The sequence below is a fragment of the Mobula hypostoma genome, chromosome 4, assembly GCF_963921235.1.
Source record: "Mobula hypostoma chromosome 4, sMobHyp1.1, whole genome shotgun sequence".
In the NCBI taxonomy this organism is placed as follows: Eukaryota; Metazoa; Chordata; class Chondrichthyes; order Myliobatiformes; family Myliobatidae; genus Mobula; species Mobula hypostoma.
In genome coordinates, this window is record NC_086100.1 from 201,274,935 (window position 1) to 201,290,487 (window position 15,553).

General features: G+C 45.7%; 1 protein-coding gene across 2 annotated transcripts in view; it reads left to right on the plus strand.

The window, feature by feature from the left end:
* Positions 1–15,553, plus strand: part of LOC134345892 (disintegrin and metalloproteinase domain-containing protein 12-like) — a 128,678-nt gene that overhangs the window by 64,249 nt on the left and 48,876 nt on the right. For both annotated transcript variants that reach the window (XM_063047231.1, XM_063047232.1), the window contains exons 13-14: positions 4,016–4,108; positions 5,213–5,408. In XM_063047231.1, the coding sequence (XP_062903301.1) occupies positions 4,016–4,108; positions 5,213–5,408 (289 nt within the window). The remainder of the gene's footprint in view (positions 1–4,015; positions 4,109–5,212; positions 5,409–15,553) is intronic.

Consider the following 15,553-nt stretch of genomic DNA (forward strand, 5'->3'; position numbering starts at 1 on the left):
ATCCAATTCTTCCAGTCATCCTTACTCCCCTGCCTTCTTCCCATACTCTTTCATGCTCTGGCTAATCAAGAACCTTTCTCTCTCTGCCTTAAATATACCCAATGACTTGGCCTCTTTTGCTGCTCATGGCAACAAATTCCACAGATTTATCACCCTCTGACTAAAGTAATTTCTCTGTATCTCTGTTCTAAATGGACATCTTTTAATCCTGAAGTCGTGCTCTCTTGTCCTAGACTCCCCTACCATCAAAATAACTTTGCCATGCCTAATCTGTTCAGACCTTTTAACATTCGGAATGTTTCGATGAGATCCCCCTTCATTCCCCTGAACTCCAGGGAATACAGCCCAAGAGCTGCCAGACATTCCTCATACAGTAACCCTTTCATATCTGGAATCGTTCTCCTGAATCTTCTCTGAACCCTCTCCAATGTCAGTATATCCTTTCCAAAATAAGGAGCCCAAAACTGCACACACAATACTCCAAGTGTGGTCTCACGAGTGCCTTATAGAGCCTCAACATCACATCCCTGCTCTTATATTCTATACCTCTAGAAATGAATGCCAACATTGCATTCACCTTCTTCACAACCAACTCAACCTGGAGGTTAACCTTTAGGGTATCTTGCACAAGGACTCCCAAGTCCCTTTGCATCTCTGCATTTTGAATTCTCTCCCAATCTAAATGATTGTCTGCCCATTTATTTCTTCCATGACCATACACTTTCCAACATTGTATTTCATTTGCCACTTCTTTGCCCATTTCCCCTAAACTATCTAAGTCTCTCTGCAGGCTCTCTGTTTCCTCAACACTACCCGCTCCTCCACCTATCTTTGTATCATCGGCAAATTTAGCCACAAATCCATTAATCCCATAGTCCAAATCATTGACGTACATTGTAAAAAGCAGCAGTCCCAACACCAACCCCTGTGGAACACCACTGGTAACCGGAAGCCAACCAGAATAGGATCCCTATATTCCCACTCTCTGTTTTCTGCCAATCAGCCAATGCTCCACCCATGCTAGTAACTTCCCTGTAATTCCATGGGCTCTTATCTTGCTAAGCAGCCTCCTGTGCGGCACCTTGTCAAAGGCCTTCTGAAAATCCAAGTACACCATGTCGACTGCATCTCCTTTGTCTGCCCTGCTTGTAATTTCCTTAAAAAATTGCAGTAGGTTAGTCAGGCAGGATTTCCCTTTCAAGAAACCATGCTGGCTCTGGCCTATCTTGTCATGTCCCTCCAGATACTCTGTAATCTCATCTCTAACAATCGATTCCAACAACTTCCCAACCACTGATGTTAGGCTAACAGGTCTATAGCTTCCATTCTGCTTCCTCCCACCCTTCTTAAATAGCGGAGTGACATTAGAAATGTTCCAGTCACCTGATACAATGCCAGAATCTATTGATTCTTGAAAGATCATTGTTAATGCCTCTGCAATCTCTTCAGCTACTTCCTTCAGAACCCAAGGGTGCATTCCATCAGGTCCAGGAGATTTATCCACCCTCAGACCATTAAGCTTCCTGAGCACCTTCTCAGTTGTAATTTTCACTGTACATACTTCACTTCCCTGACACTCTTTAATGTCCAGTATACTGCAGGTGTCTTCCACTGTGAAGACTGATGCAAAATATACATTCAGTTCCTCTGCCATCTCTGCATCTCTCATGAAAATATCTCCAGCGTCATTTTCTATTGGTCCTATATCTACCCTCAGCTCTCTTTTACCCTTTATATACTTAAAAAAAACTTTTAGTATCTTCTTTGATATTAGTCGCCAACTTCCTTTCATAATTCATCTTTTCCTTCCTAATAACTTTCATAGTTTCTTTCTGCAAGTTTTTAAAAGCTTCTCAATCCTCTATCTTCCCACTAGCTTTGGCTTTCTTTATGCCTTCTCGTTTGCTTTTACTTTGACACTGGCTTCATTTGTCAGCCATGATAGTGTCCTTCTTCCCTTTGAAAATTTCTTCTTATTTGGAATATATCTGTCTTGCACTTCCCTCATTTTTTGCAGAAATGCCAGCCATTGCTGCTCTGCTGTCCTTCCTGCTAGTGTCCCTTTCCAGTCAACTTTGGCCAGTTCCCCTCTCATGGCATTGTAATTTCCTTTATTGCACTGAAATGCAGACACATTGGAATTTTGTTTCTCCTTCTCAAATTTCAAAGAGAACTTGATCATATTGTGATCACTGTTTCTTAAGGGTTCCTTAACCTTAAGCTCTCTTATCACCTCCGGGTCATTGCACAACACCCAATCCAGTACAGCCAATTCCCTAAGTGGGCTCAACAACAAGCTGTTCTAAAAAGCCACCCCTTAGATACTCTACAAATTCTCTCTCTTGAGGTCCTGTACTGGCCTGGTTTTCCCAATCCATTCTCACATTAAAATGCCCAAAGATTATCATGACTTTGCCCTTCTGACACACCTTTTCTATCTAAGCAGCTGCTGCAGACTTAGCTACGTTGCTGTTCTTTAAGAGACCCAATACCACCTCCTTGTGTATCTTGAAATGACCAAGGAAATTAGCTCACTCCACACTGATCTCCATACCCTTCATCTTGTAAATACCAATGCAAAATATCCTAGAGTACCCATATCTCCTCCACCTTGAAACACACGTCTCCTCCTTTATCCCTGAGTAGGCGTACCCACTCCCTGGTCAGCATCTTGCTCTTGATGTATGTATAGAATGCCTTGGCATTCTCCTTAATCCTACTGGCCAAGTACTTCCTGGCTTCCCTAATTCATAGAAACATAGAAAACCTACAGCACAATACAGTCCCTTTGGTCCACAAAGCTGTGCAAAACATGTCCTTACCTTAGAACTACCTAGGCTTACCCATAGCCCTCTATTTTTCTAAGCTCCATGTAAGCCATCCAGGATCTCTTAAAAGACCCTATCATTTCAACCTCCACCACCGCCACCAGCAGCCCATTCCATGCACTCACCGCTTATAAAACTTACCACTGACATCTCCTCTGTACCTACTTCCAAGCAGCTTAAAACTGTGCCCTCTCATGCTAGTCATTTCAGCCCTGGGGAAAAGCCTCTGATTATCCACATGATCAATGTCTCTCATTTTCTTGTACACCTTTATCAAGTCACATCTCATCCAAAGGTCATCGAGTTGCAGCTCCAGGTCCCTAACTCAGTCTCTGAGGAGCTGCAGCTCCATGCGCCTGGCACAGATGTGGCCTTCAGAGAGGCTGGAAATGTCCTGGAAATCCCACGTCTGACACCCGGAATACAACACTGGCTCTGTAAACATAACCCCTAGTCTTTCAGGAGTTAAATAAAAAAAAAGAAATAAGAAATCAACTTACCTATTTACCTCACTGTTCCTGTTCTCGTTGAGGCCTGGGGCTAGTATGATTAACTCCAACAACTATCTTCCTCTACAAAAGGGAGTATGGCTATTGGAGGCTACTGAAACTACCTTGCCTGCAATTCTAACTCCAAGCATCGGAGTGATCCCTTCGAAGGGCATTGACCATATGTTACTTGCTCCCTAGTGTTTCACACGGTCACATGCTACCTTGATGTTTCAGCTGACCTCTGCAGCTCTGTTCTTTGGTCCAAGGTGGGCCTGGCCAGCTACGCTGGGCATCAGTGAACGCCGTGATGCCACCTCTATCACTCTGCTGACAATGTGTTTTCAGTAACAGGATGCCAGGTTGGTGCAACACTACTACAGCTCAGGGCACTGGAGTCTGGAGTTCAATTCCGGCTTCTTCTCTCAGAAAGTTTGTACGTTCTTCCCATGTGTGCATGGGTTTCCTCCAGGTACTCTGGTTTCCTCTCACAGTCCAAAGTAGGTTAATTGGTTATTGCAAATTGTCCTTTGATTAGGATAGGGTTAAACTGGCAGGTTGCTCATTGGCCGTGAGGACCTCTTCTACACTGTATCTCTAAGTCAAGAAATGTTGACGGAAGTATTGATATAGTCAGGAACTCCGAGAAGATACATGTCGGTTCAGTAATGGTGCCCCCGTATGCTTTATTTCCTGCAGGAATGTTCAGACCCTTGCTGCGAGCCGTCAACTTGCAGATTCACGCATGGTGCGAAGTGTTCATCTGCTGGTGCTTGCTGTAAGAAATGTCAGGTAAGGCTCAGTGTTTCATCTTTTTGCACGCAGCCCAAGTCTTTTTTTATTTGCGTGTGCCTGCATGTGTGCGAGTCTGTGTCCGTGATGGCTTTTTTACAAGGCGCGGAACAAGAGAGAGAGACTGTCTCCCCACTCCCCGCACAGCCATTTTTGCAGCATTTTCCCTTTGTTTTACGAGGTCGAGTTGTGATCTCGACACTCAACCCGGCACGGATGGAAAGCATGCCTGGGAGCTGACACGATTGGTTTCGAACCCGGGAACCTCTGCTCCCGGGTCTGGTGCCGATGTCGTTGCGCCACTAGCCGGCCCTTCCAGCCCAGGCAACATCCTTTTAAATTATTTCTGCATCACATTTTCGAAATAAATAAATATTGTCTATTCACGTCCAAATCATTAACAGAATTAATGAAAAATGAGGGACCCAACAGCAACCCCTGTGGCACACCACTAGTCACTGGCCTGCAGGCCGAGAAACAACCGTCAATCAGCACCTTTACTTCTTGGTTCAGTGCACTGTGTAATGATCTGATCTGTATGGCCAGTGTGCGAGACAAGCTTTTCACAGTATCTCGCTACAATAAACTAATACCACGCCAAGAAAATGTACAGTTGTGTAGCCTGGTTTCACTCGATCACAGGCATCGCTCTTCCCCACCCTCTCTGCTGGCTCCATGATAACGTAGCAGTTAGCCGCTATTACAATACGGGACATTTAAGAGTTCATAGTTCACTTCCGATGCCAGAAGTTTGCACAGTGCTCTGCACTGTACCAGCATCAGCAGATTTGCTCTTGTTTGTTTTTGGTCGGTGGGTTAATTGGTCTTTGTAAATTGTCCTGCGATTAAGGTACTGCTTAAAGCTGGGATCCTGGGCAGTGCTGCTCAAAGGGCCAGTAACTCTAAATAAAAAGGTTAAATAAAAAATTTCTGAGATCCTCTCCAGGTCCTTCCCAGTTCTGGCAGAATCTCCCACGTGTGGATGGAGCTTCTGAGTATCCCTCATGCTCTGTTTCAAGCAGTAGGCCCAGACAGATGTGCCTGGCCAGCGCTACACCCACCTCCCACCCCCTGGTGAATGTTTCACTGCTGCTCTCTCCTCAGTTTCTGCCGGCAGGCACGGTCTGTAGACCAAAGCGGGGAGAATGCGACTTGCCAGAGTTCTGCACAGGCCAATCCCAGGACTGCCCCAACGATTGCTACATGAAAGATGGTCACACGTGCAGCAAAGGAAGTCTGTACTGCAACCGTGGGACCTGCCAGTCTACCGATCAGCAATGCCAGGGCATCTGGGGTCCAGGTGAGTACTGGCTTCTCACAGTCACCAGCTTCCATCCCCAGCAGCAGCTCACTATCCAACACACAAACACAACTGGATGACTATCCCGAACCTTACAGCATCCACAATGCCCTGCAGATAGTGGATCGTGCAGGATCCGAGTGACCTCCCTCTCCGTGACTGGGTCAGGCCTGCTCCCAGTAAATATCACTGGCATATGTCATGAAATTTGTTAATTTTGCAGCAGCAGTACAATGCAATACATAATGGAGAAAGAAATACAGAATTATGGTAAATATATATAGAACACACAACATAGAATAGTACAGCACAGTACAGGCCCTTCGGCCCATAATGTTGTGCCGACCCTTAAACCCTGCCTCCCATATAACCCCCCACCTTAAATTCCTCCATATACCTGTCCAGTAGTCTTTTAAATTTTACTGGTGTAGCTGCCTCCACCACTGACTCAGGCAGTGTATTCCACGCACCAACCACTCTGAGTAAAAAAACCTTCCTCTAATATCCCCCTTGAAATTCCCACCCCTTACCTTAAAGCCATGTCCTCTTGTATTGAGCTGTGGTGCCCTGGGGAAGAGGCGCTGGCTAGCCACTCTATCTATTCCTCTTATTATCTTGTACACCTCTATCATGTCTCCTCTCATTCTCCTTCTCTCCAAAGAGTAAAGACCTAGCTCCCTTAATCTCTGATCATAATGCATACACTCTAAACCAGGCAGCATCCTGGTAAATCTCCTCTGTACCCTTTCCAATGCTTCCACATCCTTCCTATAGTGAGGCGGCCAGAACTGGACACAGTACTCCAACTGCAGCCTAACCAGAGTTTTATAGAGCTGCATCATTACATCGCGACTCTTAAACTCTGTCCCTCGACTTATGAAAGCTAACACCCCATAAAGCTTTCTTAACTACCCTATCTAACTGTGAGGCAACTTTCAGGGATCTGTGGACATGTACCCCCAGACCCCTCTGCTCCTCCACACTACCAAGTATCCTACCACTTACTTTGTACTCTGCCTTGGAGTTTGTCCTTCCAAAGTGTACCACCTCACACCTCTCCGGGTTGAACTCCATCTGCCACTTCTCAGCCCACTTCTGCATCCTGTCAATGTCTCTCTGCAATCTTCGACAATCCTGTACACTATCTACAACACCACCAACCTTTGTGTCGTCTGCAAACTTGCCAACCCACCCTTCTACCCCTACATCCAGGTCATTAATAAAAATCACAAAAAGTAGAGGTCCCAGAACTGACCCCTGTGGGACACCACTAGTCACAACCTTCCAATCTGAATGTACTCCCTCCACCACGACCCTCTGCTTTCTGCAGGCAAGCCAATTCTGAATCCACCTGGCCAAACTTCCCTGGATCCCATGCCTTCTGACTTTCTGAATAAGCCTACCATGTGGAACCTTGTCAGATGCCTTACTAAAATCCATATAGATCACATTCACTGCACTACCCTCATCTATATGCCTGGTCACCTCCTCAAAGAACTCTATCAGGCTTGTTAGACACGATCGCCCTTCACAAAGCCATGCTGACTGTCCCTGATCAGACCATGTTTCTCTAAATGCCCATAGATCCTACCTCTAAGAATCTTTTCCAACAACTTTCCCACCACAGACGTAAGACTCACTGGTCTATAATTACCCGGACTATCCCTACTACCTTTTTTGAACAATGGGACAACATTCGTCTCCCTCCAATCCTCCGGTACCATTTCCGTGGATAACAAGGGCATAAAGATCTTAGCCAGAGGCTCAGCAATCTCTTTCCTTGCCTTGTTTAGCAGCCTGGGGAAAATTCCGTCAGGCCCCGGGGACTTATCCATCCTCATGCATTTTAATAACTCCAACACCTCCTCTCCCTTAATATCAACATGGTCCAGAGCATCAACCTTATATATTAAATAAGAAGTGAAAAAAATCGAAATAAATAAGTAGTGAGGTAGTGTTCATGAGTTCATTGTCCATTCAGAAATCAGATGGCGGGGGGAAGAAACTGTTCCTGAATTGTTGAATGTGTGCTTTCAGGCTTCTGTACCTCCTTCCTGATGGCAGCAATGAGAACAAGGCATGTCCTGGGTGATGGGGGTCTTTAGTGATGGACACCACCTTCTTGAAGCATCGCTCCTTGAAGATGTCCTGGATACAATGGAGACTAGTGCTCATGACAGAGTTGATTAAGTTTACAACTCTGGGTCTTACTTCGATCCTGTGCAGTAGCCACCACCATTCCCCCAGACGGTAATGCGACCAGTTAGAATGCTCTCCACAACACATCTGTAGAAATTTACGAGAAATTTTGGGGACATCCCAAATCTTCTCAAACTCTTCATGAAATTTTGCCACAGTCATGGGCCTTCTTTACAGCTGCATCATTATGTTGGGATCAGGTTAGATCCACGAGATTTTGACACCCAGGAACTTGAAATTGCTCAGTGTTTCCACTTTTAATCTCTCAATGAGGATTGGTTTGTGATCCCTCGTCTCACCCTTCCTGAAGTCCACAATCAGTTCTTTGGCTTTAATGATGCTGAGTGCCAGGTTGTTGCTGCGTCACCACTCAACTAGCTGGTATATCTCGCTCCTGAATGCCCTCTCATCACCGTCTGAGATTCTACCAGCAGTGGCTGTGACATCAGATGGTATCTGAGCTTACCCAGCCACACAGTCATATGTGTGGAGACAGTAGGCTAAGCACACACCCCTGTGGTGCAGCGGTGTTGATTGTCAGCCAAGTGGAGATGGTGTCTCCCATCCGCACAGATCGTGGTGTTCCGGTTCGGATGCTGGGGATTTCATTGAAGAGGAAAGTACAGAGCCCAGGTTCTGGAGCTTTTTGATCAGAACCACAGAAACGATTGTGTTAAGTACTGAGCTAAAGTCACTAAACAGCATCCTGATGTAGGTGATCCAAGGCCATGCGAAGAGCCAGTGAGATTGCATCTGCCTTAGACCTACTGTAGTGGGTTCAGGTCCTTGCTGAGACAGGAGTTCATTCCAGCTATGACCCACCTCTCATGATGGTCATTAAGGCAGCTCACACTACTCTTCTTGGGTAATTGAATTTATTTATTTAATTCTTATATCCATCCCACGATGTGAGGGAGTGAAAATCTTTGTGTTATTACTCCATTGCAATGTACGGGCATGTGAATTTATAAGTCTAATGGCTTGTAGAAAGAAGCAGTCCTGTCACTCTTGGCTTTAATGCTGCGGTACCGTTTGCCAGTCAGAAGCAGCTGGAACAGTTTATGGTGGGGCTGACTGGTGTCCCCAATGATCTTCCAGGCCTTTTTCACGCACTTGCTGTTGTGAATGTCCTCAGTGGAGGGAAGTTCACATCCACAGATGCGCTGGGCTGCCTGTACCACTCTCTGCAGTGCCCGGCGATCAAAGTTGGTTCAGGTCCCGTACCAGGCGGTCAGGATGCTCTCAGTGGTGTCCCTGTAGAAGGTCTTGAGGATTTGGGAGCTCATGCCGAACTTCTTCAGCTACCGGAGGTGGAAGAGATGCTGTTGTGCGTTTTTTGCCACACAGCAGTGTGTACAGTTGAGGTGAGATCTTCAGTGATGTGAATACCGAGGAACTTGAAACTACTCACCCTCTCAACTGCAGACCCCTTGATGCTGAATGGGGCGAGCCTGTCTCCGTTCCTCCTGTAATCCACAATCTGCTCTTTTGTTTCTTGGGCACTGAGGGAGGGGTTGTTATCCTGACACCACTGTGTCAGGGTGTCAACCTCTCCTCTGTAGGATGTCTCATCACTGCTAGAAATAAGGCCAATCAAAGTCATGTCATTTGCGAGTTTTATCAGCAGGTTGGAGCTGTGTGTGGCAGCACAGTCGTGGGTGTAAAGAGAGTAGAGGATGGGACTCAGGACACAACCCTGGGGGGCACCTGTGTTGAGCGGCAGAGGAATTTGGGTATGTATTGAAACACAGAAAACTTACAGCACAATACAGGCCTTTTGACCCACAAAGCTCTGCTGAACATGCTATTACCTTAGAACTACCTAGGCTTAACCATAGCCCTCTATTTTTCTAAGCTCTATGTATCTATTCAGGAATCTCTTAAAAGACCCTATCATTTCTGCTTCCGCCACCACTGTCAGCAATCCATTCCATGCATTCACCACTCTCTGCGTAAAAAACTTACCCCTGACATCTCTGTATCTGCTTCCAAGCACCTTAAAACTATGCCCTCTCATGCTAGCCAATTCAGCCCTGGGAAAAAGACTCGGACTATCCACATGATCAATGCCTCTCATTATCTTGTACACCTCTATCAGGTCACCTCTCATCCTCTGTCGCTCCAAGGAGAAAAGGCCGAGTTCACTCAACCTATTCTCATAAGGCATGCTCCCCAATCCAGGCAACATCCTCGTAAATCTCCTCTGCACCCTTTCTATGGTTTCCACGTCCTTCCTGTAGTGAGGCGACCAGAACTGAGCACAGTACTCCAAGTGGGGTCTGACTAGGGTCCTATATCACTGCAACATTACCTCTCGACTCTTAAACTCAATCCCATGATTGATAAAGGCCAATACACCATATGCCTTTTTAACCACAGGGTCAACCTGCATAGCAGCTTTGAGTGTCCTATGGACTCAGACCCCAAGATCTCTCTGATCCTCCACACTGCAAACAGTCTTACCATTAATACTATATTCTGCCATCATTTTGACCTACCAAAATGAACCACCTCACACTTATCTGGGTTGAACTCCATCTGTCACTTCTCAGCCCAGTTTTGCATCCTATCAATGTCCCGTTGTAACTTCTGACACTATTCACAACACCCCCAACCTTTGTGTCATCAGCAAATTTACTAACCCATCCCTCCAGTTCCTCATCCAGGTCATTTATAAAAAATCACAAAGAGTAGGGGTCCCAGAACAGATCCCTGAGGCACACCACTGGTCACCGGCCTCCATGCAGAATATGACCTGTCTACAACCACTCTTTGCCTTCTGTGGGCAAGCCAGTTCTGGATCCACAAAGCAATGTCCCCTTGGATCCAATGCCTCCTTACTTTCTTAATAAGCCTCTCATGGGGTACCTTGTCAAATGCCTTGCTAAAATCCATATACACTACATCTACGGCTCTACCTTCATCAATGTGCTTAGTCACATCCTCAAAAAATTCAATCAGGCTCGTAAGGCACGACCTGCCTTTGACAAAGCTATGCTGACTATTCCTAATCATATTACGCCTCTCCAAATGTTCATAAATCCTGCCTCTCAGGATCTTCTCCATCAACTTACCAACCACTGAAGTAAGACTCACTGGCCTATAATTTCCTGGGCTATCTCTATTCCCTTTCTTGAATAAGGGAACAACATCTACAACCCTCCAATCCTCCAGAACCTCTCCCGTCCTTAGTGATGATGCAAAGATCATTGCCAGAGGCTCAACAATCTCCTCCCTCGCTTCCCACAGTAGCCTGGGGTACATCTCATCCAGTCCCGGTGACTTATCCAACTTGATGCTTTTGAAAAGCTCCAGCACATCCTCTTCCTTAATATCTAAATGCTCAAGCCTTTCAGTCCGCTGGAAGTCATCCCTAGAACTGACAAGATCCTTTTCCATAGTGAATACTGAAGCAAAGTCTTCATTAAGTACCAATTATATTGGTATAATTGTTGCCCTTTTGAAGCAGGTGGAAACTTCTGACCGAGATTGAAAATGTCCTTGAACACCCCTGCCAGTCGTCGGCACAGCTTTTCAAAGACTTGCTAAGTATTCCATCGGGGCCTATCGCATTGGGAGGGTTCACTTCTTGAAAGACACCTTGAGCATTGGCCTCTGAGACAGAGGTAACAGGGTCTCCGGCTGTTTAAGGGATTGACATAGCTGTAGTTCCATTCTCCCTTTCAAAGTGAGCATAAAAGGTGTTGAACTCATCTGGGCCATTCATGATGATATGTTTCGCTTTGGAGGAAGTAATGGCCTGCAAACCCTTCCAGAGCTGACATGCATCAGGTTTCACCTCCAACCTCATTTGGAATTGTTCCTTAGCTCTTGAAATATCCCTCCACAAGTTGTACCCGTTGTTCTTCTGCAGACCTGAGTTGCCAGGCTTAAAATGCCTCAGCAGACATTGAACCACCTGGTTCATCCACGACCTTTGATTCCGGTATGTACGGTCAGTTCTCGTGGGCACACACTCATCCACACAGGTTTAGTGAAGTCAGTGACAGCTGTGGTGTGCTCAATCACTCAAAGACAAATCCCTGAATACAGTCCAGTCCAACAAATCAAAGCCGTCCTATAAGCACTCCTGTGCTTCCCTTGTCCGCCCCTTCTTGGTCCTCACTGCTGGCGCTGCAGTCTTCAGTCTCTGGTGATCAGACTTTCGAAAGTGGGTGTGGGACAGCATGGTAAACACTCTTGCTGGTGGTGTAACAGTGGTCCAGGGTGTGGTCAGGCCTGGTCCCAGTAAACTCAGGCTCAGCTACTTTTAAAGATGGCAGGAGAAATCAAAATCAGAATCAAGTTTTAAAATCATGTGCATATGTCATGAAATTTGTGGTTTTGCAGCAGCAGTGCATTATATAAAAAACTATTTATTACAAGAAGAAATTTCTATATAAAAATAAATGTAGTTGAAAAAGAGAGCAAAAATGGTAGCAATGAGAAGAGAGCATGTCCTGGGTGAGGGGGGGGGTCCTGGGTGACGGGGGGTCCTGGGTGAGGGGGGGTCCTGGGTGAGGGGGGGGTCCTGGGTGACGGGGGTCCTGGGTGATGGATGCCACCTTTCTGAGACATCACCTTTTGAAGGTGACCTCGATGTTGGGGAGGAGAGTGCCCACGATTGAGCTGACTGAGTTTCTGCAACTTTTTCCGATCCTGTGCAGTGACCCCTCCAGACCAGAGGGTGATGCAGTCCGTTAGAATGCTCTCCACGGTACATCTGTAGAAATTTGCGAGAGTCTTTAGTGACACACCGTCTCCTCAAACTCATAATTAAAACTCATTCCGTGCACGCCATGTGGGAAGGAAAGGGGGGAGGGTGCAGTAGACCATGGCTGGGAGGAAAAGTAGTTCCTGGCTTTAATTCTCACTGTAATTTAGCTAGTCCCTCATACTCTGCATCTCACACCTGCTGAAAACTTCCCCCACCCTCTCAAGGAATAAAGACCATAAGACCTTATTTGCTAAAAAGAGAAAATCTATTTGATAAAAATCACTTTGCTCAATGGCCAATCCAAACGTCAAAAGTTTTGAGAGGAGGGGACTTTAATCAGGTCCACTGCTCAAGGATAAAAGGTAGCAGCAGGTCAGTACAACCAAAGAGCTTTAACCAGCAGCCGATCGGTGTTTGGGATTGATTAGCAAGAGCAAATTAAAGAAAGGTGGGGCAAGCGCAGTGGCCATCGTCTGAGCAGACAGAGTCTTCAGGCTTTAGCTCTTCAAGGCTTCAGCGAAGAATTGGAGTCAGAATCGGAATCAAAGAGGCTTCACTCTGAGAAAGCAAAGGGAAGAAAAGCTCAAGCTCTTTTGTTCTTTCCGTATATCTGCTCAGCTAGGGACAGCAGAGATGCCAGGCAGGAGAGTGGGATGCCCCTGTTCTGGAATGTGGGAGGGCAGGGTGACTACATTCCTGGTGACTACAACTGCATAGAATATATTGAGCTGCAGCTTCTAAAAATGCATGTTAAGAACATAAGAGCAGGAGTAGGCCATCTGGCCCGTCGAGCCTGCTCCACCATTCAATAAGATCATGGCTGATCTGGCCATGGACTCATCTCCACCTACCTGCCTTTTCCCCATCACCCTTAATTCCCCTACTACGCAAAAATCTATCCAACCTTGTCTTAAATATATTTACTGAGGTAGCCTCCACTGCTTCATTGGGCAGAGAATTCCACAGATTCACCACTCCCTGGGAAAAGCTTCCTTCTCATCTCTGTCCTAAATCTACTCCCCCGAATCTTAAAGCTATGTCCTCTAATTCTAGTCTCACCTACCAGTGGAAACAACTTTCCTGCCTCTATATTATCTTTCCCGGGCAACTCAATCTCTCCTTATAGTCTAACCCCCTCATCTCTGGTGTTACGTGCACACAACCCTGGGGAAAGTACCGGTTATGTGCACACAACACTGTAAAAAGTATCAGCAGCAATAAAACACATCTGGAGTCTGTTTTTGATGTTAAAATCCACTATTTTTATTAGTAACTACTAAATATAGTAACTTAACCAAGTGATCAAAAGTTAGCAGTGATATGCAAAGATAGGTGTATAGATAACGTTCCCAAACTTATTCAAGCTCAGGTGGCAAGAGTTACAGTCTTACGATGGTATGTAAGAAAGTTCAGTTCATTCCTCAGGTTAGTTAATGTGAGAAATTTGTAATGCAAAGGCGAATGTTGTGAGAAGGCAATTACGTCGATATTCCACAGATTCCACAACAGCAATATAAAACAACAATAGCAGCAGGTTTTATCTCCGAAGTTGTTCCACTCCACACACGAAATATCACCAACAGTAGCTTATCACAAAGGGGACCCTCTTCAAGGGAACCACCAGCCAGGCAAGGGTCAACATACCGGTAGATTCCATACGGTTACCCCAAACACACAGTGTGATTGCCACTTATCCAGTTGCATGACATACGAAATAACTCCAACAGTGATTTGCCACAGGAGTGCCTTTCTCAGTAAACCACCACACCCAGACAAAGGGTAAATACACATGTGGTTATCACAAAGGTTTTCCCCTCACCAGAGAACTCACTCCTGTGGATTAACTATGTGACAATCACATATTCGTATTTGAATAGAATCAAACTCACCCTTACATGCTACTTAGAAGAGAGTCCAAACAGTGATCTCTTTATCACCAGGTTTCTTCAGTTTCAAACCTTTCTCTCCCCTCCTGTTTCTCTGCAAACTTCTGGTTGCAGTACTTTGTGGGATTCGTTCATCAATACTCTGGATCGATCTCAACTCACCCCTTTTGGGTTACTGGAAGTTTAAACCAGTGACCTCACTCACTGGTGTCTTCCCATGATCGAAACCATCTCGATTCTGAGCATGTGTGTCTCCATGTGTGACTGTGAGAGGATCATCTGACCTTGCTTATTCCAAACAAGCCATGAGAAACCATAAACATTCATTGTCCATCAAATAATTCCACCTTTCTCACCATAGTAACCCAGCAATTCTGTAGTCAGCAGAAACCCAACACTGTCCAAAAGTCAGTCTCATTCGCTCGGTGTCTTAAAGTGACAGTCCACAGAAAAAATGAACCCTAGGGGTATATAACACTGGAATCAACCTGGTCAACCTCCTCTGCACCGCCTCCAAAGCCAGTATACCCTTCCCCAAGTACGGAGACCAGACTGCACACAGTACTCCAGGTGCAGCCTCACCAGTACCCTGTATAGTTGCAGCATGACCTCCCTGCTCTTGAATTCAATCCCTCTAGCAATGAAGGCCAACATTCCGTTTGCCTTCTTGATAGTTTGCTGCACCTGCAAACAACCTTTTGTAATTCATGTACAAGCACTCCCCAAGTCCCTCTGCCTGGCAGCATGCTGAATTTTTTCACCATTTAAATAATAATCCGCTGTTCCATTTTTTCTTCCAAGGTGGATGACATCGTATTTACCAACATTGTACTCCATCTGTCAGACCTTTGCCCACTCACTTAACCTATCTATATCTCTCTGCAGACTCTCTGTATTTTCTGCACAATTTGCTTTCCCACTCAATTTTGTATCATCAGCAAACTTAGATACACTACACTTGGCTCCTTTTTCTAGATCATTAATGTATATCGTGAACAGTTGTGGGCCCAGCACCAAGCCCTGTGGCACACTGCTCACCACTGATTGCCAACCAGAGAAACAGCCATGTATCCCAACTCTCTGTTTTCTATTAGACACTAGACACTAGAACACTACAGCACAGTACAGGCTCTTCGGCCCTTGATGTTGTGCCCACCCATATATTCCTACAAAAAAAAGTACTAAACCCACACTACCCCATAACCCTCTATTGTTCTTTCATCCATGTGCCTGTCCAAGAGGTTCTTAAATAGCCCTAATGTCGTAGTCTCCATCACCATCCCTGGCAAGTCATTCCAGGCTCCCACAACCCTCTGTGTAAAAAACTTACCCCTGATGTCCCC